The sequence below is a fragment of the Coregonus lavaretus genome, assembly GCF_964263955.1.
Source record: "Coregonus lavaretus genome assembly, chromosome: 30".
NCBI lineage: Eukaryota > Metazoa > Chordata > Actinopteri > Salmoniformes > Salmonidae > Coregonus > Coregonus lavaretus.
In genome coordinates this window covers 1,545,084-1,557,557 of record NC_140017.1, presented here as the reverse complement: position 1 = coordinate 1,557,557, position 12,474 = coordinate 1,545,084, and the positions used below count along the sequence as shown (strand labels likewise).

The following is a 12,474-nucleotide window of genomic DNA, read 5'->3' as shown; positions in this document are numbered from 1 at the left end:
ATCTTTTATTTCAGCTCATGAAACATGGGACCAACACTTGACATGTTGCGTTTATATTTTTGTTCAGTGTAGTTGAGGTGAGTCAGATATAAAAAATGGAATGGTCACTAAGTGAAATACGCTTTTCTGGGCAACATTTACTGAGCGTTTGCACCCGCTGTCGTCAGAGGGGAAAACATGACTAACAAAGTGCACATTTGGGTGATTTCAGGAGAAGTGTATACTACAAAGCAGGATCAATGAGTTAGCCAGCTAACTTTGATAAACAGAAATAACTACAGATTTTCTGGTTCATTAGGAAAGCTAAACTAAGATATGCATTTTTTCAATCATACCATGCCTTTTTCAAGCTTATCTTTCTAAAAAAATATGTTTTTTCAGAATATTTAGGCAAGTTAGCTGGCTAAAGCATTGATCTTGCTTTGTAGTATACCCCTCAGGACTCAACGTTGTGGAACGTTCAGATATAAATATGTAGAACATGGCTCACTGACATATTGAAGGGAATGGGGTTCCCTGCCCATGTGGCAAAAGATAAATACAAGTCATTGATATTTAGAACAGCATCATGTAAAGCTGACACATATGTCATGTGTGTCAACGAGTCCATTGAAATGAAAAAGACTGGAACAAAAACAACATGTAGGTGTTAAGGAATGGAGCTCATCCCTAGTGTCTGGGGGACTACAGTGACTGTTTAGCGTCTTTTGAAGATTGGGGCAGCTTTAGGTCTACATAAAAGTTCCCATACAAATACATGATGTAGATTGGAACATACTGTAACTGCTTTTATATAGTGGGGAATCATGTCAGCTCTAAACAAATAGTTTCTTGCAACTTCCTGAACGATGCATCCCTCCAGGATACAACTTCCCCTGGAATCGAGGTGAGCTGACCAATAAATGGGTCTAGTAGTTGATTGATCAAGTACAGAGTTTCAAGAAGACCAGCACACGCTGTAGACCTAAATGACCAAAACGTTGCATTCTTTTGATGCTGACAGTGACTGATGGGACATAACACTGAACACCTGAATAAATAGTATCAAGCAGATTTGTGCCAAGTGTGTGGGTTCACTCCACTGTCTAGAGAATTGTCATCACAAACAGAGCATTCCCTGTTTAACTGTTACATGGAGGGCATGTTCATTGTGATTGGCACATGATGAGTTTGTTATGGAGAATTGTGCGTAGTCTTGTCCACAACAACACGTCTTCACACTCCTTACAGCAGTGTTATTCAAACCTGGTCCGGTGGACCCACAAGGCGTGTAGGCTTTTGTTCCAGCCCAATACAACTACTTAAGCGGTTGATGTGGTGTGTTAGTGCAGAGCTATAACAACCACATAACAGACCCTGTGGGTAGCCAGGACAAGGTTTGAAGAGCACTGAATTACAGTATTAACTTGACCCTTGACAACCTCAATGCTCCCAGCCAGTTTGAGACAACCAACATCCAACCACCCACTGTGTGCCATTTCGGACACAGCCAGAAAGACAGGGAACTGCACAATATCAGTGCTCTCTGTTATTGTTGCAATGCATTCTTTTCTTTTAAGGCCAAAAACAGGAATCTGATTTAAAATTGAAACCTGGGCACAGTTTTTCAAGGTTATCTGATCGGATTTCGGCAATTGGATAGGATTAAACGTCAATGAATTCAAGTCAATTAATGTTCTATTAATTATATTTCTATGCATTTAATTCTATCCGATTGCCAAAATCCGATAACTTTTGAAAAACTAGGCCCAGGAGAAACAGACAGACTTCAACATTAAAAGCCTCTGCCCACCCCAAGGTCATGTAAAACTAACGATGTGTCCGATTGCAGCTGTAAAAAGAGACAATCCAGCTCTGTTTATAGTGGCAATTTGGCAACAACAGTCTAACTCACTCGCCTTGCCTCTGTTGGATATAATTTCAAATGGATATATGATAGCTTCTACTTCAAGAGAAAACTGCCTTCATGGCTCTTTTCACTGACACTTTCAACTGGACACCAACTAGCTCTCTGCTGCCACCCATGGGCCACCGGATGACCTTCCTATAGGCAAGAAAACCACCCCCCCCACGCATGTGAGCACAGAATGTTCCAATGCCAGTGAGGCAAAGTAATGGGCGGTTGGACATTAGAGGGTAGGGCTAGGGAAACCCCTGTCCAGTCTGTGCCTCCATTGAACAATCCAGACAGACAGCCAGCCACCCAATGGCAGAGGGCCAGAGCAGAGCATAGCCAATCACATGTCGGACCAGAGCACGGCCTTGCTGCCCTTCTCCACACTGACCACGTAGGCTCCCGACGGCGACCAGGACACCGAGTTGATGGCCGAGCTGAGAAGAGAAAACAGAACTGAGCAGGACGGCAGAACAGGAGTTTCAGGTAGAAGTTACCCCTTACCCCAAAGAGATGGAAAAAGTTCCCTTCCTTGCATCTGTGCCATAATGGCTTCTGTGACAGCATGGGCAGCGCCATTGAGGGCTTTCTTAATGTGGTCGTTTTTGTTTGTTTGTACTTTTAGCCCTTTTTCTCCCCAATATAGTGATATCGAATTGGTAGTTACAGTCTTGTCCCATCGCTGCAACTCCTGTACGGACTCAGGAGAGGCCTCTGAAACACGACCCTGCCAAGCCGCACTGCTTCTTGACACACTGCTCGCTTAACCCGTAAGCCAGCCGCACCAATGTGTCAGAGGAAAAACCGTCCAGCCGGCACCACAAGGAGTCGCTAGAGGGCGATGGGACAAGGAAATCCCGGCCGGCCAAACTCTCCCCTAACCAGGACGACGCTGGGCCAATTGTGCGCCGCCTCATGGGTCTCCCGGTCACGGTCGGCTGTGACGCAGCCTGGGATCGAACCCGGGTCTGTAGTGATGCCTCAAGCACTGTGATGCAGTGTCTTAGACCACTGCGCCACTCGGGAGGCCCGGCTTTCTTCATTTTAAAGTATTATATTTTCTTCTACTATGAGTCGGTCAACAAACTGAAATGGTGCATACTGCCACCTGGAGTGTGTTACATTTACATTTTAGTAATTTAGCAGACGCTCTTATCCAGAGCGACCTACAGTTAGTGAGTGCATACATTTTCATATTGGCCCCCCGTGGGAAACGAACCCACAACCCTGCGCCATGCTCTACCAACTGAGCTACACGGGGCCCTGTTGTCTGAACAGGCATAAACACAAGGTTGGTGATTTAATGCGGTCTGCAGTTATAGAATGTTTGCTTACAAGTATATTGGCTGATCCCTCCTGCTGACCTGGATGGAATGAAGTGATCTTTCCTTAACCCATAGCAGTGTTTGCCCTGTGTTCATTTAACACCAAAAAAATAATAATTTTGTAAATATTTTTTTTTACAGAGGAACACTTTGAAGATGCTAGAACTGTCAACATGTACTTTTCCTCTGCCAACAAGAGTAATGAACACTAGCATCAGACAACCCCATAGTAGAATAGTTTACCTAGCTATTTACCTAGTCAGCTTGTCGTTGTGTGTTCTATGTGAGAAATAAATATTCCTCTCGAGGGGCATTCAAGTTGCAAGTCCCACAGGGAGAGAAACATGCATTCTGATAAGCAGTCAATTCACATTCCTTAACGCAATTGCAGGAAAAACGTTTGATAGCCTTTGTTAAAAAGATGGGGATCCCAGCTTTCTATGGCTACTACTTTTCTTTCTCAACTCCTAATAACGAGCGATCTGCGCTGTATATCAGCATTGTTTAGGCGCATTTAGCCTCTGCAATTGGCTGTGAGTGCATCAGGGAGAACGGTGCTAAATGTAACAAGGGTCAATTGTAACATATTATTCTCTTTGTTAATGTTAAGTTTTTTTGTTTGGATATTAAACGCATTGATCATGTTCAGAGTTTGGGATCTAGTTAATGATTAGCCCAATGAGGTATGCATATGGGTAACACCATGTTTCAGCCTATTTCATTATATTCAGCATATTCTTTCCCCAATCATTTTGGAGTAGAACGTCCTATTAAAAACTCACCAGAACGGACCTTCTCACAGTCCTACAAAAACACTCCCCTGGGACCCTCCTCCACCCATCCTTCCCCGACCCTTGCCACCGCTGCTAAAATTCTAGGGGAAACACTGCACAGAAAGTCCCACCCAGCTCTCTACTTAAAAAATATAAAAAGTCCTCAATGGCCCTGCCCAAGTTAACAGGCTTTGTGGCACTAGAGCCGTCTATCCAAGTCTATGGCTTACCCTCAAATGCTGAACCTTAAACCATTAAAAACGTGCAAAACTGACTAGAGTGCAGTGTCAAAGCGAGACTTGATCCTACTCCAGAAATTCAAACTGACCAGTGGTTCTTGTCCAGTGTGCGCTCCAACTTGCCCGTCAGGACATTCCACACATACAGAGCTCCGTCTGCAGAGCCCCCCGCCACGTAACTGCCATCGGGACTGAGGAGAACAAGGAAACGGGAGGATCAAAACAAGGTGCTCGAGTGGAAAGTCATGGGACTGTGGTTGGAGAGGTGAGCATGTGCACACTTGCATGGAGGATGATAGGGAATTTGACCAGGACCTTTGTTAGTAAAACTATAAACCAAATGGCACTCTATTCCCTACACAGTGCACTACTTTTGACCAATGGGCTCTATTCTATGTAGGGTGCCATTTAGGACAGCCTTGGTGTAAAATGTGTCCACTCACCTGAAGGTGACTCGGGTCCAGTCAGCGCCACACTTGAAGCCCTGAGCACTGGGAGGAGAGATGGGAAAACACTTGACATAAACCTCCAACACCACTAATCCACATCAGACCTGTGTTCAAATAGTACTTGGTTTCCTTTTAAATATGTTGAGTGTTTGATTGCACCTTGAGTGCCAGACAGGCAGGGTTTGCACTACTAGGACTATTCCATTGCCCACATACAGCATCTATTCACCAATAAGAATAAAGAGAATCTCTGACCACCAATGCAATCTCCTCAGATTATCTTAATTGACAATATGGGTGAAGCTCTCCATGACTACAAATATACTAGAAAGAAAACACAGAGTGCTGGCTTGACACACCAATTGGTGAGTGGTGGTCAGGTGAGTGAGCTGGAGTCTACGGTACTAAAGCAGTGACATGTCCCCGTACCTGAAGGTCTGGCGGACCGCGTTGCTGCGCAGGTCGATGATCTTAACCAGGTCGTCCCGGGAGCAGGTGAGCAGTTCGGTGCGGTCGTGGTTCAGGTCAAGAGATGTGACTCGGCCCAGAAGCTCCAGCTCGCAGACTATACTCTCCGCTCTAAAAAAATAAAAAATTCAGAGCAACCAAATGAATACACAGGCTAGGATGGGCTACAGGACAATAGCAAGCTAAAAAATGGTAACAGTGTTACGAGAGGGGGGGTATTCATATTAGAGCACACAGTAGCAAAATGAGTTTCTCATGGGACAAATTCAGGTAGGTCACTCCCCGTTTAGGCAGATTATCTTCCTCTGGGTTTGTAGTGAATACCCCCCCGGACAAAAAGACAGTGTCATGACAAGAAAACGACACCTTAGGCAAAGACCCCATACAACCATTCAAATCAAATCAAATTTTATTTGTCACATACACGTGTTTAGCAGATGTTATAGCGGGTGTAGCGAAATGCTTGTGCTTCTAGCTCCGACAGTGCAGTAATATCTAACAATTTCACAACATATACCCAATACACACAAAACTAGTAAGGAATGAGATTTAAGAATATATACATGGACAAGCAATGACAGAGCGGCATGGACTAAGATACAGTAGAATATTATAGAATAGAATGCAGTGTATACAGTGGGGAGAACAAGTATTTGATACACTGCCAATTTTGCAGGTTTTCCTACTTACAGAGCATGTAGAGGTCTGTAATTTTTTATCATAGGTACACTTCAACTGTGAGAGACGGAATCTAAAACAAAAATCCAGAACAACACATTGTATGATTTTTAAGTAATTAATTTGCATTTTATTGTATGATGTTTCCACCCCCATGCTTCACAGTAGGTATGGTGTTCTTTGGATGCAACTCAGCATTCTTTGTCCTCCAAACACGACGAGTTGAGTTTTTACCAAAAAGTTATATTTTGGTTTCATCTGACCATATGACATTCTCCCAATACTCTTCTGGATCATCCAAATGCACTCTAGCAAACTTCAGACGTGCCTGGACATGTACTGGCTTAAGCAGGGGGACATGTCTGGCACTGCAGGATTTGAGTCCCTGGCGGCGTAGTGTGTTACTGATGGTAGGCTTTGTTACTTTGGTCCCAGCTCTCTGCAGGTAATTCACTAGGTCCCCCTGTGTGGTTCTGCGATTTTTGCTCACCGTTCTTGTGATCATTTTGACCCCACGGGGTGAGATCTTGCGTGGAGCCCCAGATCGAGGGAGATTATCAGTGGTCTTGTATGTCTTCCATTTCCTAATAATTGCTCCCACAGTTGATTTCTTCAAACCAAGCTGCTTACCTATTGCAGATTCAGTCTTCTCAGCCTGGTGCAGGTCTACAATTTTGTTTCTGGTGTCCTTTGACAGCTCTTTGGTCTTGGCCATAGTGGAGTTTGGAGTGTGACTGTTTGAGGTTGTGGACAGGTGTCTTTTATACTGATAACAAGTTCAAACAGGTGCCATTAATACAGGTAACGAGTGGAGGACAGAGGAGCCTCTTAAAGAAGAAGTTACAGGTCTGTGAGAGCCAGAAATCTTGCTTGTTTGTAGGTGACCAAATACTTATTTTCCACCATAATTTGCAAATAAATTCATAAAAAATCCTACAATGTGATTTTCTGGAAAAAATTCTCAATTTGTCTGTCATAGTTGACGTGTACCTATGATGAAAATTACAGGCCTCTCATCTTTTTAAGTGGGAGAACTTGCACAATTGGTGGCTGACTAAATACTTTTTTCCCCCACTGTACATACATACTGTGTAGGGCGCATGCTAACCGGAGCTTATGATAAGCCAAATGGGATAAACTGGCTAAATTAGCTAGCTAGCCACATAGATTGTTAGCTAGCTACCAGCCACCCGGACAGTTGATGAAACTGGGTTTGCACAACCGAAGAATTTCTGCAGAAACCATCTCAGGGAAGCTCATCTGCGTTCTCGTCGTCCTCACCAGGGTCTTGAACCGACTGCAGTTCGGCATCGTAACAGACTTCAGCGGGAAAAACCCGGTTTCATCTGTACCGGGCAGATGGCAGACAGCGTATGGCGTCGTGTGGGCGAGCCGTTTGCTGATGTCAACGTTGTGAACAGAGTGCCCCATGGTGGCGGTGGGGGCAAAAGCTACAGAACAAACACAATTGCATTTTATCAAAGGCAATTTGAATGCACAGATACCGTGACGAGATGCTGCGGCCCATTGTTTCAGCATGATAATGCACAGCCCCATGTCGCAAGGATCTGTACACGGAGAAGCGGAGAATGTCCCAGTTCTTCCATGGCCTGCATACTCAGACGTCACCCATTGAGCATGTTTGGGATGCTTTGAATCGACGTGTATAACAGCGTGTTCCATTTCCCACCAATGTCCAGCAACTCTGCACAGCCAATGTGGGACAATATTCCACAATCAACAGCCTGATCAACTCTATGCAAAGGAGCTGTGTTGCGCTGCATGAGGCAAATGATGGTCACACCAGATACTGACTGGTTTTCTGATCCACGCCGGTACCTTTAAGGTATCTGTGACCAACAGATGCATATCTGTATTCCCAGTCATGTGAAATCTATAAATTAGGGGCCTAACCTTATATTAACTGTAACTCAGTGAAATAGTTGCATGTTGCGTTCATATTTTTGTTCAGTGTAGTTATCTTTGTCTGCATTTCCATTAACTTGACTAGCAGCAGGTTGAGCGGATGGACAACGCAGGGGCAAGTCCTCTTTATTGCTTGTTAGCTGATGAATTTCAGTACAGCTGTGGCAGTCAACTCGCAATAACAAGCTATAGGAGATTAGTAAATACAAATTGGAAATTAAGTTTTAAATTGTGCTTCACATGAAATCTATATTCCATGTTGCATATTATAGCTCCAGTGTCACATACCCCAATATTGCCTCAAATAATTGCTAGTGTATCATAGTCTTAAGGGGGGGCCTATAAAATTACATTATTTCCCCAAATTCTGTTTTCTCAGTTACATTTTTTCCTGGTTTTGGATCATTTTGTATTTTTCACTCTCAATTTCAATTATTTATAGAGAAACAACAAAATGGGATGTTCCGAGTCCATGTCAATGCTTAAATCACATCAGAATACAATTTTTTAGGTCTTAGAATTGAGTGTAATTCCCCTTTAATTGCGCTTATAGGAGAGAGTAATGTGTTTGCCTAGCTTAGTTTTTGTACTGCTGCTGCTAATTTCATGGCAGAGTTTGAAAAACAAATGGGAGGCATACACTAGCAGTCAAAAGTTTGGACAAACTTACTCATTCAAGGATTTTTCTTTATTTTTTACATGTTTTAACATTGTAGATTAGCAGTGAAGACATTAAAACTATGAAATTACATATGGATCATGTAGTAACCAAAAAAAGTGTTAAAACAAATCAAAATATATATTTGAGATTCTTCCGTTCACCTACTCTGCGTCTCACAAAGACACAGCAGTTAGAACCAAAAATCAAAAATTTGGACTCATCAGACCAAAGGACAGATTTCCACCGGTCTAATGTCCATTGCTCGTGTTTCTTGGCCCAAGCAAGTCTCTTCTTATTATTGGTGTCCTTTTAGTAGTGGTTTCTTTGCAGCAATTCGACCATGAAGGCCTGATTCACACAGTCTCCTCTGAACAGTTGCGGTTGATGTGTCTGTTACTTGAACTCTGAAGCATTTATTTGGGCTGCAATCTGAGATGCAGTTAACTCTAATGAACTTTTCCTCTGCAGCAGAGGTAACTCTGGGTCTTCCTTTCCTGTGGTGGTCCTCATGAGAGCCAGTTTCATCATAGCGCTTGATGGTTTTTGCGACTGCACTTGAAGAAACTTTCAAAGTTCTTGAAGTTTCCTGGATTGACTGACCTTCATGTCTTAAAGTAATGATGGACTGTCGTTTCTCTTTGCTTATTTTAGCTGTTCTTGCCATAATATGGACTTGGTCTTTTACCAAATAGGGCTATCTTCTGATTGATTGATAGAGAATGCCAAGAGTGTGCAAAGCTGTCATCAAGGCAAAGGGTGGCTATTTGAAGAATCTCATTTTTTTTTTTGTACATGATTCCATATGTGTTATTTCATAGTTTGATGTCTTCACTATTATTCTACAATGTAAAGAGTAAAGAACAGTAAAAATAAAGAAAAACCCTTGAATGAGTAGGTGTCCAAACTTTTGACTGGTACTGTCCGTTAAGCTTTACTAGGGATATGGTTATAGTGCCTTCGGAAAGTATTCAGACCCCATGACTTTTTCCACATTGTTAGGTTACAGCCTTATTCAAAAATTGATTAAATTGTTTTTTCCCCCCTCCTCAATCTACATACAATACCCCATAATGACAAAGCAAAAACAGGTTATTATAATTTTTTTCTAATTTATGAGAAATAAAAGTAAATATCACATGGATGACCAATGGAAACAGGATGCAACAGAGCTCAATTTTGAGTCTCATAGCAAAGGGTCTGCATACTTATGTTTTAAATTTTTAATAAATGTGCAAACATTTCTACAAACCTGTTTTCGCTTTGTCATTATGGGGTATTGTGTGTAGATTGCTGAGGATTATAATTTTTTTAATCAATTTTAGAATAAGGCTGTAACTAACGTAAACAAATGTGGAAAAAGTCAAGGGGTCTGAATACTTTCCTAAGGCACTGTAGGTTCACCGTTTTGGTAAGGTTAATGGGGCAATCTGCAGTTTCGTTATTAATTTTCTGACTTGTAAATTAAAATGTACCCATTGACTCTTGAAGAATATAACTTATAAATGCTTCATGAGCTTAGTTCAACGCTTTGTTTCAACTGCGGATTGCCCCTTTAAGGTTAGTGGATAGTTAGTTGGATGTCTATAAGCCATCTATTGAGGACTATCTGAATAAAGTGTCACCCTCCACACTCACCTGATGTCCCAGAACCGCACTTTCTTATCAAAATGGCCGCTCATGACACACTGCTCTGTGCAGACTATGTCATTACAGCTGGATCCAGCAAACACAGTCTTCATGCCTGAGAGGAAGAAACATAGTAGGGTTTAGAACTGACCAAAGGCTTCATCCACAAGAAAAACGAATCCCCAACGAGTAGAACATACACCGAATCCGCATTAATCTCTTAAAAGCCATTTTGTGTGGCTGAAAAAAACCAAATCCTTTAAAGAGGAAACCAGAGAAAGAGGAATGTAAACAAAATGTTAACACCAATGGGGAAAATAAAAAACACTCTTACAGACTTTGCTGCGCAGGTCCCATAGTTTCAGAGTCCTGTCGTAGCTCCCTGAGACAATGCGAGCGTTGTCCAGGAGAAAGCGAGCCGCCAGCACCTTCCCACTGTGGCCTGTCAGCGTGTGCTGGGGGGGGGGGGGAACAAAAATGAGCGTTTCTTATTGGCCCAGCCACGTTAAGGTGAATGGAAAGTGCACTGCCCTTTGTGTTTGAGAACACAGGTATGGTCTCAGTTTGAAAGTTGAGATCAGCGGCCCAGCCCCGTACCACAGCTTGATACCCCTTTGTGATTGGTTCTGTTGGATGTCCAGCAACACAGTGACGCCATGGTCTCTTAGAGACACAGGATGTGAGGTCATCCTCTCTGTCAGCAGCCCCTGTGTCCAACGATGCACAACTAGAGCATGCTGGGAGTAGAGCAGGGGCTGTTGGGAGCCGATGGATAGCAGGGAGTGGAACTGGGCATCAGACCTTTTACATTACATCATTGACCATATGACTTCTGCAGTATCTGACAAACACAGCCTAGAAGGACATTTTAGCCTCCAAAAAGGGGCTCATGTTCTTATATACATAGGGACAGAAGTATTTCCTGACCACATAGCATGGATCATAGTAAGTTACAGTTTTTCAGGAAAAACTGCTGAACCCATCCTAAGAACCATCTAGGGATGTTCCCGACAATCTTTATTTTCTTCTTTCGACCAATTGATTAGTCAAAAAAAATGTAAACGTGTATTTTTCCATATGTGTTTTAATAAAATCAACTATATGTACTGAGCTTGTCTGATGCTTTAAGCACGCTGTTTGATTAAATAATTACGACACACAAATGACTCAAGATGAAGATAGCCTAACCAGAAGAAAAAAACCCAGATTCTTCCATTAAGCTGCTGAAGTTGCCGGTAATAGGCTAAATTTCATTTATAATAGTCTTTATAGCTCAAAATGATTGTCATGTGGTTAATCTAAATGAAAATGATACAAATCTAATAGTAACTTTATTGCCATTGCCAACTATGTAATAGCCTACATAAGCCAACAAATAACATTGCAGCCTGCAGTTAGGAAATATCCTGCAAAAAATAAATATCCTAGAAATCACATTGGCTATACATGGCCTGTCTGCAACGTACTTGAAACCTCGTAGCAACTATCAACTGTGTCCGGCCTGAAGCTCACGCTAGCAAACTTCTTATAAAATATTCTGGGCCCTCAGTTTCCCCACCAGTGAGCTCGGTACAGACACAGCTGTAGGCTATTTGTGCAAGGGATATAAAGTAAAACAGCTAATTTGATGTTTCCATTGGATCAGAACATTACATTTTCCCCTTTCATGCCAAATGGTTATCGAAAGGGAGACAGCTGGAAATATTTTTCAAATACAATGAGGAACTATTGTCATTCTCAATGGATTCTAAAAACAGACTGTTTACTTGCAGCTTGAAGTGAAAAAATATGTACTGTAAATGTAGGCTACTACTGGTGATATGTAATGGGGAATTGATAGACACTAACAATCAAAGGGCAATCAATTCACACAAATGAAGTTATTAAACAATGAATGCGCACAAAATGCCGGGAGAGATAGCATTCTGAAGAGACGTGCCTTGCGCATCTTAGCCACACTCCCTTTCTTGGACCATGGCATTCCCGCAGCCTAGTCAATGGATTAGTCCACTGAGACAGGCGCAATTCAGACAGGTGTCTCATGTGCCATGGAAAAAATGATATCTATTTTTGACTGCTCAACTAAAGAAAATCGCGGTCGACCTACAGCCTATCGACCAGTCGACTAAATGGGGTCAGCCCTACAACCTACACTTCATTGCTTTAGCAACAAAGACAAGCGAATGAGGTTTGTTTTGTTCTGGATGTATAGAAGGGCCCTTCTGAGACATACTTACCCTCAGTCTGTAGTCATCCACAGTCCAGATTCTACTGGCAAAGTCATTGGACGCAGCCAACAAGTAGGAGCCCTGAGACACACAACATCACACAGTTAAACAGTGGAGTGGAAAAGCATCATTGCAGTCAGAAGGTCAGGTAGGTCATTCAATTCTATTTAAAAAACCTAAACTCTGATGCCCACTGAAAATTAAACA

The 12,474-nt window shown here is 42.4% G+C and overlaps 1 protein-coding gene across 2 annotated transcripts in view; it reads right to left on the bottom strand.

Moving 5' to 3' along the window:
* Positions 1-773: 773 nt before the first annotated feature.
* The window catches only part of LOC311105856 (autophagy-related protein 16-1-like), a 44,275-nt gene continuing 32,574 nt past the window's right edge, over positions 774-12,474 (bottom strand). For both annotated transcript variants that reach the window (XM_084148069.1, XM_084148070.1), the window contains 7 exons: positions 12,277-12,348; positions 10,374-10,494; positions 10,049-10,154; positions 5,110-5,259; positions 4,675-4,722; positions 4,321-4,422; positions 774-2,331 (listed from right to left, as the gene is read on the bottom strand). In XM_084148069.1, coding sequence (XP_084004195.1) covers positions 2,238-2,331; positions 4,321-4,422; positions 4,675-4,722; positions 5,110-5,259; positions 10,049-10,154; positions 10,374-10,494; positions 12,277-12,348 — 693 coding nt within the window. In that variant the 3' untranslated portion in view covers positions 774-2,237. The remainder of the gene's footprint in view (positions 2,332-4,320; positions 4,423-4,674; positions 4,723-5,109; positions 5,260-10,048; positions 10,155-10,373; positions 10,495-12,276; positions 12,349-12,474) is intronic.